Source organism: Chanos chanos, chromosome 1 (genome assembly GCF_902362185.1).
Source record: "Chanos chanos chromosome 1, fChaCha1.1, whole genome shotgun sequence".
NCBI classification, from domain to species: domain Eukaryota; kingdom Metazoa; phylum Chordata; class Actinopteri; order Gonorynchiformes; family Chanidae; genus Chanos; species Chanos chanos.
In genome coordinates this window covers 49,337,511-49,359,588 of record NC_044495.1, presented here as the reverse complement: position 1 = coordinate 49,359,588, position 22,078 = coordinate 49,337,511, and the positions used below count along the sequence as shown (strand labels likewise).

Sequence of the window (22,078 nt, the reverse complement as noted above, 5' to 3'; positions counted from 1 at the left end):
ACTCACAGCGGTGAAGAGATCAATAAAAAAGAGGGAGAGCGATGTCGACTGACCTCTGCAGCAGCGCAGCCAACACCATTAGAATGGGCTTTTTTTTTTTTTTTTCTCCTCGCCATAAAAGCAAATAACAAATTCAACCCATAGAATGAAATAAGCCATTCACCGCATCTGTTGACCCCATTATTGACTAAAAGGCAATGTCTTTTTTTTTCCAACTTAATTATTTATCGTGCATCTATTCAGTGGGCTTGGGGGGTGGGGGCGTGTACCCGTACCTGCAGGTTATTTTTCGTCTATTTATTTTTTTCCATTCCTCCTACCTCTAATATGGGAGGACTATGAGGTGGAGATGGCAGAGTGAGAGGACAGACAGAACAGAAGGGGAAGTCCTAAGAATGCCAAGTAGGAGAAACAGAAAGAGAGGATTACCAAACAGAACGCAAAACGACGGGAGGAGAATCAGTTTTTCCTAGCGCCTTATCTGTTTTTCCGGAATCCTCTTCAGCACTTCTTCCCTTGCATACTCGGCACACTGCATCAGTTGGAGTGTGTCGTCACTTGTCTGAAGGGCCACGGGGTATAGAATATTAGACGGGTTCGCTCATCGCTGTGCAGAGGTCAAGGGTTGTTCAAACACTGTGCATTTTATTACTGTACATCAGAGGAACTGGGGAGTAATCCAGGAATTAGCCTCCCTCTCTAAGATCTGCATTCAAGCACGCACACACACACACACTCTCATTCACTCACGCACATACACACAAAACACACACACACAAACACACACACACACACATGCACACGCTTCCCCCTCCCCACCCTGAAGCAAGCGCAGGATTTCTAAGGAGAGGATGGGAGGAGAGGAGGAGAGAAGGAGAGGAGGGCACAGGGCTGGGAGGCGCAGCGTTAGAGTCCTCGCACACTTCCAGCGGCTCTTTATCGGAGCGACAGCTTGCAGTCAGAGCTCCGCGTGAAGCCGCAGACAGGGAAGTCCTCTCTCTTCTCTCCTCCTTCCGCTCTCTCCGCTCGTCTCTCAGCGAACCATCGGCACTCAGGAGCAGTCCTCACAAGAGAGCACGCCTCTTCTCCTCCTCCACGCTGGACAGTTTCTTTTTTCTCTATTTTCTTTTTTTTTTTTCCTTTTCCTTTTTTTTTTTTTTTTACAAATTCAGTCCGCGTTTTATTTTTTTAATACGCTCTCCCCACACCCTCTTTTTTTTTTTTTCTTAAGTAGCTTCAGAGGAAGCTACGGGGGGAAGCGGCGACTAAAAGCGTTTTCTTTTCCCTCGCCGTACGGTATTGGATTCGGAGACGGCAAAGAGAGGCGAGACAGGATGGCCCAGCAAGGGACGGTGGGCCACCAGGACACCCTGGCCGTGCCCCCCATGCCCAAACACGCCGGACTGAACGAGGACCTGGTAAAGATACTGCGGGAGAACCTGCTGCAGCAGGAGAGACCCAGGCATCACCGCCGGTCCCCGTCTTCCATCTCTCCCCGCCTGTCTCCCAGGAACTCCCCTCGACTCCTCCGGAGGATGCTCCTCAACAACAACATTCACAAGCAGAGACGCTTCACCGTTGCGCACACATGGTAGGGAACCTGGCCGACTCGGCGAAACGCCACACACGCGCCTCTCCTCCTCACTTTGGCTCGACATGCACACGCTCACGATCACGCACCGACCGCGCTCAGAGAGTGTTTCTGAAGGAGTTTGTTTTCAGCGTTTGAATACATTATTTTCCCCTTGAAATGTGCTCTCGTCTTGTATTTGGTTATGATTTCTGAATTTGAACATGCTGCTCATCTTTGCACTAGTAAGAAAAAGAAAGAGTTACAGTCGAATAAACAGGGTCCTTCTGTTCGTGACCGTTGTTGGCATCGTTTCCCACCCGTGTAAACGTTACCGGTTGCTTTGTTCGTGGACCCGAGCGCCTCTAATAGAGAGAGGGTTAGCTTTTCTCATGACAGAATTGCTCATTATTCTGTGACCAGCAAACAAATGGTAATGCTTCTGCTCCCCTTTCATAATGCCGCTTCTCTGTTAAGACACCTGGCGCATGTGTTCGTGCAACCACCTCTGATTAAATAATGTGCATATAAATGCACTTTTTTTTTTTTACCTATTTACGTCCTTCCCAGAGGGGGGGTGGGTGGGGGGTGAGAGGGAGAGGTTGGGGCGGGGGGGGGGGGGTAGCCTAGGGTCCTCTCTCATTTCACTGTGAGAGTATAATTCCATTCCAGTTTAACTCTTTTTTTTCCTCTTTTTTTTCTGTGACATTCTCTGCTCCTCATTCCCACGTGTTCCATCTTCACCACCACCACCACCCCACCCCCCCTCCCCAAAAAACGAGAAGTGATGGAACTAATTGTTTTTTGGTGAGATAAAATGAGATTATTGGAGTCCTGTGTGGGTTTTTCCATTGGCCTCCACAGTCCTATAGTAATTTCACACTGCTTACCCACCGTCCCACACAGCGTTGGGATTAGTGTCACAAGCTTGCTTCCCGACAGGCTGCAGAAGGAAAAAAAAAAAAAGAGAAAAATGATCTCAGGATTCTGAAACGTTTGGCTTCTCTCAGCTGGAAGGTCTTTTTGGTTCTGGATGTTCTGTCTTATCTGTATCGTAGATTTTCCATTTTGCCTTTAGCAAACAAGCCAACATTGGATACTGTCATCGCGTCCTTCATCACGTTGTCAGTGCTAATGTCATTAAATTTTCATTTCGGCATTTTTGTCCGATCAGTTGCACGTTTCATAACCACCTTCACGAGTCCAATTTTCTCCAATTCTCCAATTTTTTGTATGAAGAAATGTATATACTCTCTGTGTATGTACTCTCTAGGATCCCATATATATTATATGAAGAGTAAGAGTTTATACTGTACCTGTATGCTGTGTCTATGTCTGTGTCTGTGATCACTAAAACATCCTGTATAGCTTTTGTGGTAGGAACATGAAAGGTTAAATGGTTAGGTTAACAGGTAAAAAAAAGGGTTTGTTATGTTTGTATTAGAATTTCTGTCGCATTTGAGGAGTTGTAGGATTTTTTCAGACTGGAATCTTTCTGAGCCCCTTCCCCACTGCGGTATGTTCTCCAGTACGTCACAGTCTGGCCTGAGGGACCAAACCAGTGAAACTGAGATGGTAGATTGCTATGCTCATGGGACCATTAGATACTTCATTAGTACCCATCATTATCATCAAATATGAGTTACCGCCTAAAGGCAGCTAATTATTAGCACTATGTCGACAGCGGAATATTTTTTGAGGATAATTTTATTTATTTGTTTATTTATTTTGTGGATTTATGAGAAAGTTTGAAAGAACCTAACAAGATTGGTTTTATGCCTGCTCTCGCAGAGAAAGAAAAAGTGAGAGAGAGAGAGAGAGAGGGAGGAGGATATTCGGTTGACATTTGTTTACGAGTCTAAAGGTTCGGATGCGAACCTTAACGCCAGGCGCCGTGCTATTTCACAACGGCTCGGCAAAATGATGTTATCAATCAAATCTAATGGAGCCCTGGGCACCGCTCGCTAGGGGAGCATTTCTCAAGGGTGTTGGGGGAGCAGAAATAAATGTGTGTGCTGTTGTTGAAGGATGACAGATGGTAGCTGCACAAAAGACAATATTTCACCGTTTGTCAGAGATTGATCGTCATTGAGCCGCAATTACGTTTAAATTAATCTCTTTCTGTCCCGCTGGTTTCATGGAAAGACCTAACATTTTTAGAGTCTGCGAGCGTGCGTTTCTTTAACTTAATCAGGCGGCCTAGGTTTTCAGATGACGGAGAAGTGTTACATGGGTCGGAATATGTTTATTCAAACCAGCATTGTAAAGCGTTTCATCTCTGTCTGTCTTCTGTGTGGAGTACAGGAAGACAAAAAGTCTCTCCTAAAGATATTCAATGCTTTTCCAAACTCCAGAATACGCTGCAATATTTCTGTTCCTCCTTCATTTTCCTCAGTACAAGCAAAGATACATCTAACATTGTTGGAGACTGTTCATGTGATATCTCTTAATATAGTTGTACGCAACATGTCCATATGAATGAAAATAAGGTGTAGGTGTAATAGTAGTGTAATTATATGCTTTTTTATCATAGTGTTCAAATTACTTGAACTAAATAGAACTTCAGGTGGGATTATGAAGTGTTTTAAGCAGTTGTTAAATATTAGTCATTACACATCCTCAGCAATGAGAAGTCACTCTAGATTTCACTACAGTAACTTCATTTTACTTTCATTAATTTGTATTTTGAAATGATTTTGCAAAACAAAAACATACTTGCATAGTCAAATGCTAGGCCGTTCCAGGGAGATCAGTGTTGTTTAATTAGCATATTGTTTACCATGCTACCAGAGAAGCAGTACTCCTACATTTGCATTTGTATGCTGTTTCCTGGAGGTTAAAAATGAAGTTATTTCTTCAGTTTTTACCTTGTCAAGTCCTCAAAGTGACATAGTCTCTCAAACGAAAAAAAAACCTCTAGGTGACACACACACACACACACACATGCACACGCATGCATGCACACACACACACACACACACACACACACACACACAGAGTTCCACCCCTACAGCTTGCCTTGTTTGTCATTACCTGAACTGGACACATTTCTTGGAGGACTATCTCAGGAAGGTCTGTGAGGCTGGGAATACACTGCTGCTGTGTGATGTGTGATGTAAGATTCTGTGCTTAAAGTAGTGGAAGGAGAGGTTGGTTGACCTCGCACAGAACCGGGCAGATGACTGATCCTGTGTTCTCTCTGCCTCACAGCCTAAGGCAACTGAGGGGGAGTCAACCTTTACTTCAGTTCATTACTCCCACTTCCAAATCACTCAGTATCTAAACAGAATAAACCAAGAGAACTTTGTCTATGAAAAGACATACGGACGCGCTTCTGATATCTCCAGTGGCTCATACAATCGATCTTTTCATTTCGTTTTTCATTCGTGGGGTTTTTTCTTTTTTTTTCTTTTTTTTCATCAGAGGAAAATTCTCACAGGATTGAATAATAACCGCCTCTATAAACTCGAAAAGGACACGTAGAGGTGCAAGTTCAACGAGGAATGAGTGTGCAAATGTACTTGGTAGTTAGTGCAGTCCAGAAAAGTCCGGAAAGTGCCAGAGAGGGAGGAGAGAGAGAGAGAGAGAGAGAGAGAGAAAGGGTTTGTGTGGGAGGCGAGGGCCTAAAGCAAAAAGCGGCAGAGTCAAAGGAGTCGGTGACCTGCGTACGCTACCGCATTCATGTCTTGGCTAACGGCACGGCGAAACACTGCGGCAAATTTCGCCCAGCCCGCGACTAGGCTCGCGCGCCTGGCTCTCTGCGTTGGGAGGACTGTGTGGGCGTTACTGGTGTGCAAACGGGAAGCAATAGCCTCAATCAAAGGGACCGGCATCTCTTAAAGATACAATTAGTTTTTCAATCGCTTGCAGAAGGCAGAGAGAGAGAGAGAGAGAGAAAGTATCCTGGAGGGGGGGGGGGGGGGGGGGGGGGGGTTGGTTGAAACCCAGAACCCAAAACAGGCTCCGGACTTAAAATTCAGAAAGGGAAAAGTAACAATCTGGTGATTTCAGGCTTGAGATTATGAAAGCTTTTGCCACTGCACCAAACACATGCTTGAGGATGTCTCTCACTACAGTAAAATTTGAAATGGAGTCATTTGCATAATGTAATTTTTATAGAAATGTAGCACAGGGAACTTTACTAATTACAGAATGTAAGTCTGCAAACAGCTGTACTTCCTGGAGACCACACATACAATATGTTCTTTTTGCTTTCTGCAACCCTCCCCAAAGGTTTAATAGTATGTATGATTGATGACAGCGAATGAGTGCCATAAGCCTTACATTTACCAAAACAATCAGTGTCGTAGTGACAGGCGATACTGCTGTACCTTAAGTGAATGCGATATTTCTATTGGTTTCAGTGAGCTTGGGGTCATTGCTAATTACTATGATTTACTGAAGCTATTGTGCCTGATAATCATGTCACACATCTGCAGTCTCTAGGCATATTTATTACGAGTAATAATTCAAATGACATTTATTCCATAACAACCAACCCCCCCGCCCACCCCCACTACCACCACTTGTCTTACTTGCCTAGTAATGAACAGGAAATAGAGTTGAGATACATGCAAATGAAGGACAAAATTAAAACCGGTCTCTTCTGAATGATTAATCAATTCAAGAAACACTCTGAGCGCACCCAGATGATTCAGAATAGAAAAGCAGCTAAGCTCTGGCAAACAAGAGTGACTGTGAAAAGAACTATGTGCGGGTAACGTGGTCACAAACGTTGTTTCACAGAGGATAAAGAATGTGATGAGTCATTTCATTTGGATAACTTATTTAATGTGTTTTTGTTTAATACTAAAGTGTCACTTTCTCAGAAAAAGAGTCATTATTTATGTATTTATTTATTTGTTTGTATATTTATTTATCTATTTCTGGAGGTCGGGGGGGGGGGGGGGGTCTCACATTGAGAACCAAGTCCCATATAGAGAAAAATTTGACTCTAATGAATTTTGTCGGAGGGAAGGATGGACACTTGGAGTCCAGATGTTCTGCAGCTCCTTCAAAGGTTTTTTGGCGGGGTGATTAAGCAGTAGCCAAATGAGATCGGATGCCCCCATGGTGCTAGAATCCTTTGTTCTTGGCATTTGTTGGAGAACTGAGATGCTCTGGTTTGACAGAGCGACCATCCCAACCTTTGTTCTATGCCAACGTCTTCATTTGTCCATATATGGAAATAAAACTTGTCTGTTGTCATGAACGAGTCAGAGGGAAATGGAGTAACCGTTATTGAACAATAAAATGCTGAGATGAGATGATGTTGGTTTTGATGAGATTTTTATCACTATCTGGTGTTTATCTCATTGTAGACATAAGAAGGTTACAGTCTCGACAGCATGCCTCCATGGACAGACCTAAACTCTGTGATCAAGTTCTACTGTGAGAGAACTTAGGTATGAGGGAGAATTGCTTTCTTTCTGTTAATAACAGAATGTCATAGCAACAGATCAAAATGAGAGGATTTGTAATTCATCCACTTTTAGGTACTATTGACCTGATTTACTAAAACCTTTTTACATGCAAATTTCGAACTCCCAGTAAAACCAGCAATTTGCTCAATCAGTTATTAATCAGCCTATCTGTAAAGTGGTCATGTTATTGCATTTGCAAATACGGCGCTAATATGTCAGAATTACATCAGTGATTCTGGACTTTGACACTGAAAGTGTACAGTGCAACATGTGCAGAAACGTCCTCTTTTTTCGATATTTTTTTTTCTTTATGAAATACAAGAAGGGCACCAGTGAACAGATGACCGTTTCTCCCCTGCACACGCAGGCAAATACATTGAGCCCAGCTTCTCAGAGCTTCTCAAAGGATTAAAACCGAAGCCGAAGGTTTTTTTTCCCCACTGTGCCTTAGCAACGTTTTCGATCCGAGCAGAAAAGCCTTGGTGTGCAGTAGATTTGAAGCACCCCAGTGTCTTCAATTACCTCAAGTTCACAGCTGGATCCCTCACTGCACCGGAGATGGCATTTGGAAAATATCAGATATGATTCTCCAGCGGCGTGTCGTTGTGATCCGAAGGTTTCGTGAAAAGTAGATCTGCTGACTGCTTAAAAAAAACCCTCTCCCTGTTACGTGGCTCGAGCTCTCTCGAATCCTTTCATTCCCACGCCACATGAAACTCAGACAACCTCAAAATGTCCTTCAGTCGCCAATATCCTGCCCTATGGTTAAACAGTAAGCACCATTTTCTCTTACCGGTTTTTGTTGCATAATGCATGGAACATAAAAAAAAAAAAAACCTGTTCTAGGTAGAAGATGGAGGAGGCATGCCCTGGCCAAGTTCAGAATGGGGGCTGAATGTAGAAGAGACTGAATTAGGTTGTGGAAGTCCTAGCCTCTTTCATCATTGCTTTAGCAGAGAAGTGGAATTAAAGCCGACAGCCCAATGGCAGCGCAGATGTCTGAAATGAACCATCCAATTAAAAGCCTACTGCTTCAGATGTGGAGAGATCTATTCTTCTCTGTAGTGCGCAGGTTTCTCCTTGATCATTTTCTGCTACGACTTTCTATATCGTGATGAGTGGGGGGGGGGGGGGGGGGGGGGGGGGGGTTGTTGTTGTCGTAATAGCAGGCCAAATGTGTTTGCATGCAGGTATGTGTATTTCTGTGTGCTGGTGTGTAATTATCCTGGTGCACAGTTATCTCAGGAGGTTCAGTGATTAAATCGATTTTTTTTTTGCTCCCCTCCCCCCCTTCCTGTTTTATTGGATAATGAAGGCTAGAAAACGAAAGGGGAGGGAAAAAAATCGAGGATCGGTTGCAGTGGTGGTAATTGATGTGCACCTCTACTCCTGGGGTGCCTAGTAGAGGTTAGATGTCTGCTTAATCGCCTGATTAAAATATGCAGCTCACTCTCTCCTCCTGGTCCTGATTGACTATGCGTGCAGCACTCAGAGGTTGTGTTTATTATTCTGTTTACATAATAGTGACACTGATGCCTCAGGACAGTAGTGAGAGTAGACACAAAAGCTAGACACAAAATAGGAAGCGCGCTATGTTCGTTATCAGTTTTATGTTTTGTACAAATAGAACAAACCTTCTGTCAGTCTACGGTTTTCTCTCCTGGTGGTTAGTCGTTAATAAACAGTGCTAATGAAGTCATAAACTCACTGCTTTTCTTTGTGGAATGAATTGCATTTGTGCCTTGAGGTCAGTTCTCCTCTTTGCTTGACACAAAACTCTGTGGACTTGTATTATACGTTTGGCGTACTGCTTAAGCGATATTTAGTCTAAGGGAAACAGTGCTAACACACTAACCAGGTGAAGCTCGCATGCTATTGGCCACACTCAGACCTTTCTGGGGCATTTGATTGATTGTTGGTAGCTTGCTGGGCTGGCTGTCACGTTTCAGGTGATTTGCAACACAAACATGGCCTAGCCAGCATTCTGTGGCATTCCATCTTAAAGTGAGACACGTCTAGTCACAGAATCTGTAAAAATTTGAAAAATAACAGGAACAAATCTAATAAATAAATAAATATCAGTTGGAGAAGTCAGTGTTCTCCAAGGACACAGATAAAACTGATAACATCCCTGCCTGAAAGGAAATCAGTCTAAAGTGCTAGTTTGGGGGTTTTGGTTTTTTTTGTCTTTTTTTTTTTTTTTTTTGCTTTTGTTAAAAGCTAGCATCACAGTGCGAGGACAGGATGTTTAGTTCGACTGCATTTGATAAGAGGAAGAGTTACCAGCATAAACCAACACAGTGTATTCTCGCAAACAAACGTTGTCAGATATGATATCAATATTGATATCTGTGCACTGAACGCCCAAAGGAAACGGAATCTTACGGAAGGAAGACGTGTGGGTGGAAAAAGATATTCAGAACGCTCTCCATCAATATGCTGTCATTCTGTTCATTTGGGAACGAGAAGGAAAAAAAAAAACAGGAAAGAAGTTGCTGAGCACTTGACAGCAGACATAAGCTTTGAAGGGAGAACAGTGAATCTGATTAAACATGGTTATTTTTCTTCAACGTGTGTGTAGTTGGAAAGCATCTGAGAATGTTAACGAAAGTAATTATTCCATAAATATGGTCATCAGAATGTCTCTTCCATCTGTGTGACTGACTGAGAAAATAAGCTGTAATCAAACAGTCCACGTTTATGACTAGAATGTCATTTTCATTGAAGATATACAGTCCTGTCGTTGACAGAGAGAATCCTGTGTACAAATGTACAAACCAATGAAGAAAAGTGTTTTTGTTTTTTTTTACTAAAAACAAAGACGTTACATGTACCTTTTCTGTTTTTGAATATGTCGATTTCCCAGTGAGTAGGTTTACGGGGAATGTAAAACATTCAATTACAAAATTTAAGCGGTAAGATTCAATCATCATTGTCTCTGGTGCCTGCAAGGATACACATTTGAGAAGGAGAAGAGAAAATTGTTGGATATAAATGAGGTGGTGAAATTTATCGTGAGTATTTGCCTCATCCTCTTCTCTGCCAAGCATATTGACACGCTCCATGTACGAGATCTTATTCCACATGGGGGAACCTATTTTTAGAAGTTAATTTGCCTTTGTTTGCAGTTGGTCTTTCTTACAACGAGGGGAAAAGAGGAATATTACCTGAATTAGTCTATTCCAGAGGTTGCTGGTTGCATACATTAATCTCTCTCTCTCCCCCACCAGTTTTGTTGTATTGTAATGAGAAAATTGTCTGCGGAGATTCGGCGTCGTAAAATGTCATAACATACAGTTCTCATTTACTGCGGTTTCCATGGTGAGTAGCAAAGAACAAACAAACAAAAACGTGTTTGTAGTCTATTGGCATTTTAAGTCATAATAGGGTGGAGCAGTCACGCGTTCACCCTTAGTGTGAACTGTTGAGACACCAGGTGCAGAAATGCATGAAGTTATGTCAGAATGGACCAGATGTGAAAAAGTCATGGATGCTTTTCATTTAATTGAGTCCCCTGTGGGCACAGCAATGCGTTTCACTCACTACAGTAGAGAGGGTCAGTTGTTATTTGAAGTCCTGGCACTTCAGCACCAGACGCACTCTTCAGCCAAGTCCCTGTGATTGTGAGCATAAGGATCAAGAAAGTCAGAGGCGAAAGTTGAAAGAGCTGCTACATATCCACTACAAATTAGGCCACTTATTGTCACAGCAACTGCTCCATCAGGGATTTGTTTTTAGAAGGTCGTTGGAGTGATACGAAGGCCAAGAGGGACCGCGGTGAATTGTTAAAGTGTCCTTTCGGTCATGAAGGTTTAGGTTGAACCTCAAAGGTTTAAGCGTCGTGCCGGTAACACTTTACGAACGTAAAACACGATGGAAGGGCGCAGTTTGTTTCAGTAAGAATCTGTGCTTATTGTAGAACAGTCTGACATCAACCCGTGTGCCTTTTTTTTTTCTTTTTGAATCCATTCCAAATGTGGACATTGTGATTTTTTTTTTTTCAAAGGTCAACAACATCTACAAGCAATAACCTACCGCAGCTCATGGTAGGAGGACGATGTTTTGAGGGATGATGGTTTGAGTGGACTGGGTGGGTATTACCTGTATCTCTGTCAGGGATCTCTGTTAAGGTGGCCAAGATGAATGCTTTACATCAGGAGAGAAGGTCGGGAAAAGGTTGCGATGCTGATAAAGCGTTGCCATGGTGTGTTTTTGTTCTTTTTTTTTGTCGAATGCCTCCAAGCAGATCTCAGTATCACCACTTCAGAACCCTGATGGATGAATCGTTTAGGGTGGGGTAGTCATCCGTCACCAGACACTGTTTTACCGGATTCTGTCTAGCCTGTGTGCTTCCTAATGACGCTTCTAATGCTAGTCAAGCATTCTCGTCATGTTTTATTGCAAATAAGTAATATTAGAATGAGACACCATTTCAGGGCTTTATCCTCAGAAGAGCACAGATTGTATTCTGAAGCGCATACAAACTAGAACTGGCAGTCCAGACCCAAAGGCCTGGGTGAGACAGGAAAGAGACCCAGTTGGTGAGCTGGAATATCAGTGAAACAACAGATGTGCTTATTTAGAGGAATGTTGGAGGGAGGTTAGGATGAGCTTGATGTAGTTACCATGTGAAATAGTAGTTTGTGTGTGTGTGTGGGTGTGTGTGTGTACGCCTCTCTCTCTCTCTCTCTCTCTCTCTCCCTCCCGCTCTCTCTCTCTTTTTCTCTTTTTCTGTGCATCTCTCTCTCTCTCTCTCTGTATGTGTGTATGTGCATGTGCATGTGTGTATAGAAAGATCTGGATTATGTAAATCTGGGGCTTGCTCTCCCTCAGTCAGAGAGGCTTGTTAAACTGCAGCGTTTAACGTCATAGAGAGACGCGGTCCAGTCCCAGGAGTCGCGTTTGGTCTTAAAGAGGATATTTATCACCACTAAGAGTGTCTGGGCAGCCCAGGAACTGCTCCCAGGGGTAGGAAGGAGAAAGTGTCTGTTGAAAAGAGAGAGAGAGAGAGAGAGAGAGAGAGAGGAGGCTTAGCAAAAGTCCACAGTGCTTTATAATGCCTGCAAAAACATCGCGGGCAGGCAGGGGCAGGATGATCCGTCCTTTTAAGAGGATGGGAAAAACAGTGCAGTGATCTTTATATTACAGGACAGTTGTTTTTATATACATGTGTATATAAATAAATATATATATATATAAATATATATATATATGCCTGAGACACCAAGAGCAAATATATATATATATATATATATATTATATTTGTTCCCGTTGGCATTTATACATAAGTTATTTATTTAGAGATGTTCAAAGATTCATAACAATGGGAGAAAGTATCTTTTCTTGGCACCAGGGTTGTCTTTTATTAAGCCTGTGCAAGCATCTGGGGAAGCAGGAGAGGAAAATGCAAGCATGGTGCGATCCGGAGAAAGACCGGGATATAATTCATGCTCTGCGTGGTGTGAGGAGATTGCCTTCCCACTGTGTCTTGTAAAAGGCATACTGGACAGCTAAAGGCATTTTAGACTGGAGAGACACAGGGAGTGATTAGAGCCAAACTCAAACCCATCTGTCTCTCTCTCTCTCTCTCTCTCTCTCTCTCTCTCTTTCTCTCTATTCCTGAGTCTTGGCTGGAACGTCAATGACAGGAAGCTCAACAGCCAATAGTGAGGATGTATAGTAGTGAATAAACAAATGATTAGAGTACGGTGACACTCAGACCAGCCAAGAATGCAGAGCCATGCCCTCTAATTAGACAGAGAAGAGCTGTCCTCCCCGCTGCTGCTGTAAAGGGGATGGAGCCATTAAGATGAATGATGAATGAGAGAGAGACACAAGCCAAAAAAAAAAAAGAAAAAAAAAGAAAAACAGAGAAAAAAAATCCCCTCAAGGAGTAATATATATGTGTGTCATTCGCTGTAAATATGAAAGATGTAAAAAATTACTGCTAATAAAGAACCGATTGCTTTTTTTTCTTTTTCTTTTTTTTTTTTTTATTAGAGAACCATGACGTGGTGTAGACAGCTGTTAAGGTTTCTCAGATCTTAGATTTCTTTCTCAGATAATTATATGTAGTGTTGTTTTTTAACCATCAGCAAACGCAGTTAATTAGATCAATTTCTGAGGGAGTATACGTAGAGTATACTTCAACTTCAGTTTTTCATACCATATATTCTGATTTCTGTTTTACACTATTTCTTTGCATAACTGTTACCCCCACATGCTCTTAAATATCAGCTAAATAGTTGGGGTTTTTTTTTTAATAGCACTGACTTAAGACTTGGAGTCTTCCCCTCAGAGTAATGAAATCTGTCAAATATGGTGCGCTGTCAGAGCGCATGATAAATGAACACAGCTATGGAACAGCTCCAGTTTTAGATGCTTAAGTGTGCTGGTTTGATAAATAATATATGACGTTTCAGACTTCGGAGATTATAATATTTATGCCACCATGTGTCTTCTCAATTACTTATGATTCAAATACGATTTCAGAGGCTTGGAATTAGTAAAGTGCATTTTGCTCTGTGTTGTATAGATCTTAAAACCTAGCTGGTACACCACCAATGGTTTATGCTCCAATTAAAGAAAAAAAAGGAGGAGGCTTATCTGGGCATCCGGAGAGAGAGGGAGAGAGGGAGATGTGGGAAGGAGAAGAGAAAAGAGGCGAAAGAGGTATTAGAGTGCCGTGCGTCAGCAGCTACTTGATGCATTCAGCTTCGTCATTGATTTTTCTGTTTGTATTGCACTTGTTTCCGTTGGATGAAAGAGCGTTTCACATCCACCTTTCCTTTCCGTCGCGGAGGGATAATCCCATCTGATGGAGGAGAGCCCCAACCCCTCACTGAACACATGTACAATTTTTTTTTTTTTTGGGGGGCTCTTTAAACAAAATGAATAGATATCTGACTTAGTGTAACTGGGAGGAAATTATGGACCAAATCAGCTCATGACGTCTAATAACCAATTCATCAGTTTTCTTCTATGTGTGTAGAGCTCCCCTCTAATGTAACGTCGGATGTCAGTACAGCTGTTTGTGGCTGTTAATAATAGCACACGCAGGCGGTCAGTCATCTGCTCAAGGCATTTTTTATTGTTATGATTTAGAATGAATCTGCATTTTTACAGATAAAGAGTTGCAGTTCGATACACAGGCCGACGGGCCGACGGATCAATAGATAATAGCGCTGTTTGACTTCCAGAATTACATTTGCCGCCAGTTGGCTTAGTTTTCATGTTTTATACTGTTCAGCCATGGAAGCCAATGGACTTTGCCCCCAGACCCCCCCCCTCAAATTTTTCACCTTTATGGCAGTCACATTTCCTCCATGGGCAGAACGTGAGTGTGCTTGTCAAAATCTTCTTTTGCAGTTCGGTTAGGTTAGCGTAGCTCACTTCGTGATTTATTTTATTTTCTGAAGAGCAGTTTGAAACATGAACAATGTTAATAATGCTGTCTAATAACCAGAGGAGAGCTATAAAATCCTATACTAAAGACTGAAAATGGAAAGGCACTGATATAAACTGTCACAGTGTGACAATCTACTATAGCTGAGCAGCCAGGCCTGGCAAATAAAACCAGTGGATATTCACTGCCAGACATTTTTATGTAATGTTTACAGACCTAAAAATACACTGAAATGAACTGAGATGTATTAGAAATGTTAGAGTTATAAATTTTAGAGTCATATAAAACTCAAAAGCTGTTTTTTTTTTGTGAATAGCAATGTTTTCTTGTTTAAAAGTACCATAGTTGGCAAGCGCAAGACAAATAATCATGTGGAAGAGATAAATAAACAGATTATAGGATTAAAATGATATGACCTCTGCATCCAAGGTTTTAGAAGCTGTCTCTGTAAAATGAATAAATAAAAACATAAATGAATAAATAAGAAAGAAAGAAAGAAAGAAAGGAATTGGGGGGGGGGTGAAACCGAATGAGAATCATTGTCGTGGTATCAGATTTGTTCAGCCCAGGTTTATAAATAAAACAAATATAAATATTTGTGCCAATTCTCTCTCTCTCTCTCCCTCTCTCTATCTCGCTCTCTGTTTGTTGGTCAGTTGGCAAGGTTAGCATTGGTGCCCTTTCAAGGACTGGCATTTTTACATGGCCCCTGTTGTACAGCCATGGGGCCAATTAGTGGCCCTGTGGGGTGTGCTGCTGTGGTTCTTAACATGCATGCCGAATGTCCTGAGTTTGTACTGAGCGAAAAAAGGTTCGTTTTGTAGAAAAGAGAAGATGAAAACCAAACATGACCCATGATCCCATGATGCACTAGCCCCCAATGAAATCTTGTGTGTGCTCTAGGCCTCAGCCCACACGTTCTAACAAAATGTTTCTCTGGTTTGCGGTGTTGCATAAGTCATCATAAATAAACTTTTTTTTTTTTTTTTTGCGGCAGAGGAAGAAAATTCATAACGTTTGTTTTGCTGAATGATTTCCAGTGTTGTCCACTGATTATCTCCGTTTCAGATACCTTTCGAACGCTAAGGGAGCGTAGCTTTGATATAGCTTGCCTGATATGGTTCCATTCTTTAGCTGTTTTGTCTCTATCCTGTTTGTTAAAATGATGAATAACTGCCCACACTAATTTTCTCACTCGTCTGCGATCAGGCGGTGAAGAGGTGCAATCAGAGCTGGGATCAATAGCGAGAGTGAGAACGCGACAGACTGCAGTCCAAACCGAGCCCAGTGGTACAGCAGCACTTGGTCAGGCACGAAGGGGCTGGAGTTGGTCCCCTATGCATTTTGGTCGCTCACTTTGCATAAGATTCCTCATTACACACTCCAGCCTCGTAAACCCTGATTTCTTAGTCATGACATTCATATATATTCTCTCTTTGGAGTCTCCACCCCTTACCTTCTCTCTCTCTCTCTCTTCCTCTAAATTTTGGTAATCAATTCATCATCGATTTTGTAGACACTTTGATTTTTTTTTTTCCACTGCTGTATGTGTGAGATGAATGCTGAAAAAAGAAAAGTGAAATTCGAAGGCAATACATGGGAAATTGAGATTGTGATGAGAAATAGTCAAGAGAGATCAAAAGACAACATGAAAGTGAGAGAAAACAGCCCCTCATCCTAGTGATGCTTCACATTAAGAATCTGTTGCCTCCTTTATACATTGCCTCTTTTTTCTAGTGCCTCTTTTTTTTTTACAGTGTTACAAAGCATTCAGAGACAGCCCCCCCCCCCCCCCCCCCCCCCCCCCCCCCCCCCCCCCCATTTTAACGGAGAAGTGAGTGCACTCCTCCAGATTCTAAGGTCATATCTAAGTATCTGTTAGGAGGATATTAGATAGCAGCTGATTGTAGTTTTTGCTGTTTTGTTTTGCTTTGTTTTGTTTTGTTTTTTCCCTAATACTAATGACAGCAAAAGCGAAAGAGACCTGGATGTGGCCGTCTGGGAACTCATGAGTGACAAAAATGGACAATTTTAAAGAGTATTTCCTGGTACAGACACTGATGGTAAGAGTGGAAGAATGACAGAAATGGGAAGAACAGAGTGGTTTGATGAGCTGAAGAAACGCTGTCTGTAGTATGTGACAGGTATTGCTACTCAGGAATAATTTTAAATTTATTTTAATTCACTTGAAATCTCAACTCCCTGAGGCTCAGGTTCAGGGTGTGTTTTCATCTCCAAGAATAGATTCCTTCAGATCGAAACTGCCGACTACTCCCGAGAAAAATGTCACATCCTCTTATTTTATTATAATCGAAGCACGGGAACACTTGGTAATGGGTTTTATGCTTTCACAAAAGGTGATCATCTCAAAATGACTTGTGCCTGAGAATATTTAAAACCTTTCAAAGTGAAAAAATCGCATCACATCACGTCGGCGTCACAAAAAAGGAAAAAAAACCCAAAAAAACAATGACATTAGTGACATCAGAGAGTGAAGAATGAAAAATATGGAAGACAGTTGTCTCTATAATAATAATAATAATAATAATAATAATAATAATAATCGCGTGTGGCACCGGTTTTGAGAGTGTCCACATTCATTGATTCCCTAGCATGTCCACCCTCGACCATGATCCCTCCAGTTCTCCAGGCATTACATAATGCTCCTATTTTTATCCCTGCTGCCTCAAGACACCCACAAAAATCTGCGTTACCTCTCTCTCTCTCTCTCTCTCTCTCTCTCTCCCCGGCGATACATCTCAAGGTGCAGGCCTCACTGGGAAACAGGTACAATATGCCTCAGCCTAATTAATCACAGGGAAAAATAAATAAATAAATGACAACAGACATAGATGAGACATGGTAGATCACATGAGGCAAATTGGCAGTGTATTGAGTTTTATGAGCTGGAAATAAACGCTTTTGAAAATCACAGCCAGAGGCGGGGGCTGGGGGGGAGGGGGGGGGGGTGGACTTTTTTGGAGACTTTATGACTGACAATGGTGTTTGGGTGTAGGTGTGGGGTTGAAGCAGGGGGGTGAACTATAGAATGTCTCTCAGTCAGCTTTCTACAGATAGTGGCCACTTTACATTCTTACATAATGCCTCTTTACGTGTCCTGTCTATTAATGTGAATGGAAATGACTGCAAATAACTCATGTTAGGTTCATTTGAAATGGTCACTTTTAATGCCTTGTCTGATTTGTTTTGAAGTACCATGTTGATTGGACAAGGGGTTTGTTATGTAAAGTATATAGTTCTGCTTTACCCCCATCAGCTTAATGCGGAGGTTGATTCAAATACTGTAATCATTTCAAATTGCCTGTTCGAGCTGTGTTTTAGTGCAAACTTGAGCCAAATTCAAGCATCCTTGTCTAAGCATAGCTCTGTAGTCCTAAATGTTTCTTTCAAAATTCATTGGGAATCCAACATTCTTTGTAGCCAAAGTCCCCCTTTACAGTCCGAGAGAGAGAGAGACGATCAACAATGAAACCGACACGCACACACACACACACACATACGCGTGCATGCGCATGCACGCACACACACACACATGCATACACGCATACCTCTCTAACTGTCTATCTGTGTGCAATTACCTTTCTATTTCTCTACATCATCTATCTACCACCTTAAATCAATAGATAGATAGATAGATAGGATTAAACATGCACATATACATATATACACAGATACATATACACATTAAAGATTCTAAAAACTAATTCTAAGTGAAGCAGGTATTACTCCTCCATAAGGCACTACTGTAATAATATTAGGAGCACCTGGTGATTTTTATTAATGACAGTGTAGTCCTGACATTGCCCTCAGTTTTCCAGTCTAGACCATCCTAAATATTTCATGTTCTGGAATGATGTCAGGACTTGGTACCTGTCACCATATAAGGGTTCCACACAAATCATAGCACCGGTACATTAACACAGCAGGGGATGCATAGAGGTCCTCGCTGCTTTGGTGCAGAGCTTAAAACACTCAAGGGTTTCTGTATTGCTTATGTAACCGAAAACATTTGGGCACACCCATGTTCCACCCCCAAAGGGTTGTCTTTTTTAACGGCGCCGTGGTAGTGTGTCAGAACTCCTCCTGATGGGAGACATGATGTGAGCACTTCACCGCTCTGAGAAACCCAGACATGCAGGGGCTGGAATTTTTGTCACGATTTCACAGTATTATGAAAATAATTGATTTTTTTCACTCACTCACACACACACGCACTCACACACACACACACACACACGCACACACAAAACAAACACCCGCACAAACACAGTTATCATTATGAGTTCTAATCTGTTCCATTTTCACCGGTGTTTATTTTCGAACTCTTTTAACATTCTAAATGTCACTGAAGCTGTTTGTGTGCAACACAAACTACCTTTTAGTTTATTTTTATCTCTTTATTTGTTTGTTTCCCAGCCGCATTGCTGGTCCTGGCTGTTATCACATTTAAACTGTCAAAAATACTCTCTTTTAGTTGCAGCCTATCACTTTTTTTTAAACGTATGTGACAGTTAATTATAACTGACCTGTAAACATTTTTTTTAACATACTGTATATGGATCAGATTTGGGCCCATCACTTGGAGGCTAGCTGTTTCTCGTCACTAATTGGCGGCACAGGTTAGCATGACCTAAGCGTGAGGTGCTATGCTATGTTTTCATAATAATTACACAATTCAGTTTGCAGGAAAACAACAATAGTCACATGACCTGTCGGCCGACACGTCTCGTTTCAATTATGCAAATAATTTCCTGGCGTGAGTTATTCATCATTTTATTTGCTGCAGTGGTGTTCTGAAACAAAGACATCCAGCTAGGTTTTTTCTTCAGCCCAGTGTAAATAATTTTATAACTTTTATTTTCACACTATGAGGTGACAGATGATGTTTTGATGACGTCAGTGGTGTGGCGTGCTGGAGAATTTTCATGCAAATGATCAATGTTGCAGCGAAAGAGTACATGCATAGTAATTAGAGCTGCTTGACAGAGCCACAGGGAACAATGAGCAGAAAACATGCATGTTTTATAAAAAAACAAAAAACAAAAACAAAACAGAGTTTGGATAAAACAGCCTTTCTCCTGTATTAAGACATGACTGACTGAAGCCTCAACAGTCAGGTTTATTCACGTGGACTGATTGTGTGTGTGTGTGTGTGTGTGTGTGTGTCTGTCTGTCTATCTATCTATCCATCCATGTCTAACCATCATTGTCTGCCCACATGCACATATACATATATGCATTTTTAACAATGTATAGCCTATTTCATACACACACACACACACACACACACAAACAGGCAAGTAGAATGATATATACTGTACATACGTACATAGAATATAATGATATACACATGCATACATACATGCATGCATACACAGTAATCTCAGATATCCAGAATTACTCATAACACAACACATGAAAATGTTTCAGCCTCTTAACAGTATGAACAATCACAACGATTTGACTGTTCGTGTTTTCTGGCGTAAGTGTAACACTCTGAAATGAAGAAAAACAAACCTGTCTTTCGTCGTGTTACACGAGTGTGTGAAGTAACGTGGGACTTTCTGTACCTGAACACCACATAATCTAGTGTACACTGTTCATAAGAAACATTAGTAGACCACTTGATGATCAGATTCGTTAGAGTAAAACTGCGGATTGCACCTCCGAGAGAACATAAATAAACGTCGAGAAAACGACAGAAACATTGGTGCAATGCAGAAAAAAAAGATCTATTTTTGGATCTGCGTAACGCAGCAGGCGATAGCTCTGGGTGCTATGGGAGATGGGCTGCAAGCCCACGGGGAGTCTGTATGAAAAGTAACGTTGTCAGAACACCGGGCATTTCTAATCGTCCACGCAGATACAAACCACAAACTGTTTACGTTAGTGTTCATTTCATTTACTTCACAGTTCCGACTAGTGCACTGAATTAGCCCGAAAAAATAGTCCAAGTGACAGATGGCGCTTTGGTATTGCTCACAGTCACGGACCATTGATGTTTTCCAGTTTACCGTCTGCGCTAACTCTCAGGGAACGCAGTTATGACGCTCGTAATTCAGATAATTCGTTAATCCGTGAAACATTATTCAATAACGCTGTAATTTTGTGAAACCATTTCAGACGTTTCAGACGTGTTTAATCGCAAATGGCAGTCCAGTTGAAGAAAATTAATACTCAAGTATAGGCAAGTATATGTAAAGTATATCCAAAAAGATTAGAACACGTTTGGAGTATGAGGTCGGGAGAGTAGATTATAGTAACTAAAGGTCTGGCAATTAGAACATTGTCCTATATTTCTAGAGATATTTAGATGTATTTGTCTAATGGTAATTATCTGAATGAGTGAGCACTCTTCAGAGTGATTAGACTACAAGCCAGGAGTGATGGATCTCTCTCTCTCTCTCTCTCTCTCTCTCTCTTCACGACTCCTTACTGGAGAACGCACTTTGCTGATAAATGGACTCTTTAGGCAATGCTCTCAGGCGCTTCTTGCCTCGTTTCACAGGAAGGTAGTCTGTATTAACAGGGCATTATGGGATAAAACCGCAACACTCTGCCACCGGGTTTGATTGAGTACTATTTTATTCTGTGTGCATGGACTGTACAATATGAATGTGGGAAAGCTACATTTGGCATTTTAAAATGTCATTTTGATTCCTTCATAACTCTAATCCGATTACATTTTATCAGTTAAATTCCTTGAATGGATCTGCCCAGTGTCCTGTTTCTCTTCTAAGCGAATCGTTTTGTTCATTGCTTTCTTTCGCACATAACTGCCATTCACAGTAAAGTACAGGGGGGGGGGGAATGAATTTTTTGTTTGTGAAGGGAGGTAGCGCTTTATTTGGTGTTCCTAGTTTTAAATGAGTTGCGCATATCTTGAGAGGTTTTTTTCTGCCGATTTAATTGCTGTGGTGACATGTCCCTTGCCATTGTCTGGGCTCAGGGAGCCGGGAAGTTCGGCACATGTTGGCTATCTCACCATATTAACGGAATGAATTTTACTGCTTATCGGAGTGTATTAGACCTCAGCGGGCGCTCGGTTATTCAAGTCTGATATACTCCTCACAAACAAATTTTTATCTCGCTCACACACACGAACACACACACACAATTTTTTTCTCAACAATTCAGACTGAGTTTTTTGGCAGAAGTCAACCAATTGCTGACGTCTGTTTTGACCAGGATGCATGTAAGTGACACGATTGGATCCTGTTTTTCAGACCACTGTTCCTGGCTGCCTGCCAGAGAAAGGATGAGCGCTTCGTACTCAGAGTGGACTAGTCGCCCTCTTTGACCTGTCATGGACACAACATTCTCCACCAAAATATTCATCAGTTAAAAATTTCATAAGGTTAGCCTTCATATCTAAGAGCAAAAAAAAAAAAAAAAAACACTCCTATTTTGAAAATAACGCAGGAAGAGTTATTTTCCAGGGTTGTTTTTACATGTTTGAGTAACTCTGTTGGTCTGTGGAATTGACAGTGATTAATGTAGTATCCAGATTCATGCTCTCAGTACATTTTATTTACTTTATTGCCAATGTTGTCATCATTTTCTTGCCACGTGAGTGACAGAAAAAGAGATGATGTGAGGCGATAAAGATTTGGGTTTGTGTTTGTTTTGTCCCCAGCTATGGATGAGATGAGGGGACAG

General features: G+C 41.6%; 1 protein-coding gene across 1 annotated transcript in view; it reads left to right on the top strand.

The window, feature by feature from the left end:
* Positions 1 to 1,334: 1,334 nt before the first annotated feature.
* The window catches only part of pde4d (phosphodiesterase 4D, cAMP-specific), a 65,244-nt gene continuing 44,500 nt past the window's right edge, over positions 1,335 to 22,078 (top strand). The window contains exon 1 of the mRNA XM_030768068.1: positions 1,335 to 1,591. Within this exon, the coding sequence (XP_030623928.1) occupies positions 1,335 to 1,591 (257 nt within the window). The remainder of the gene's footprint in view (positions 1,592 to 22,078) is intronic.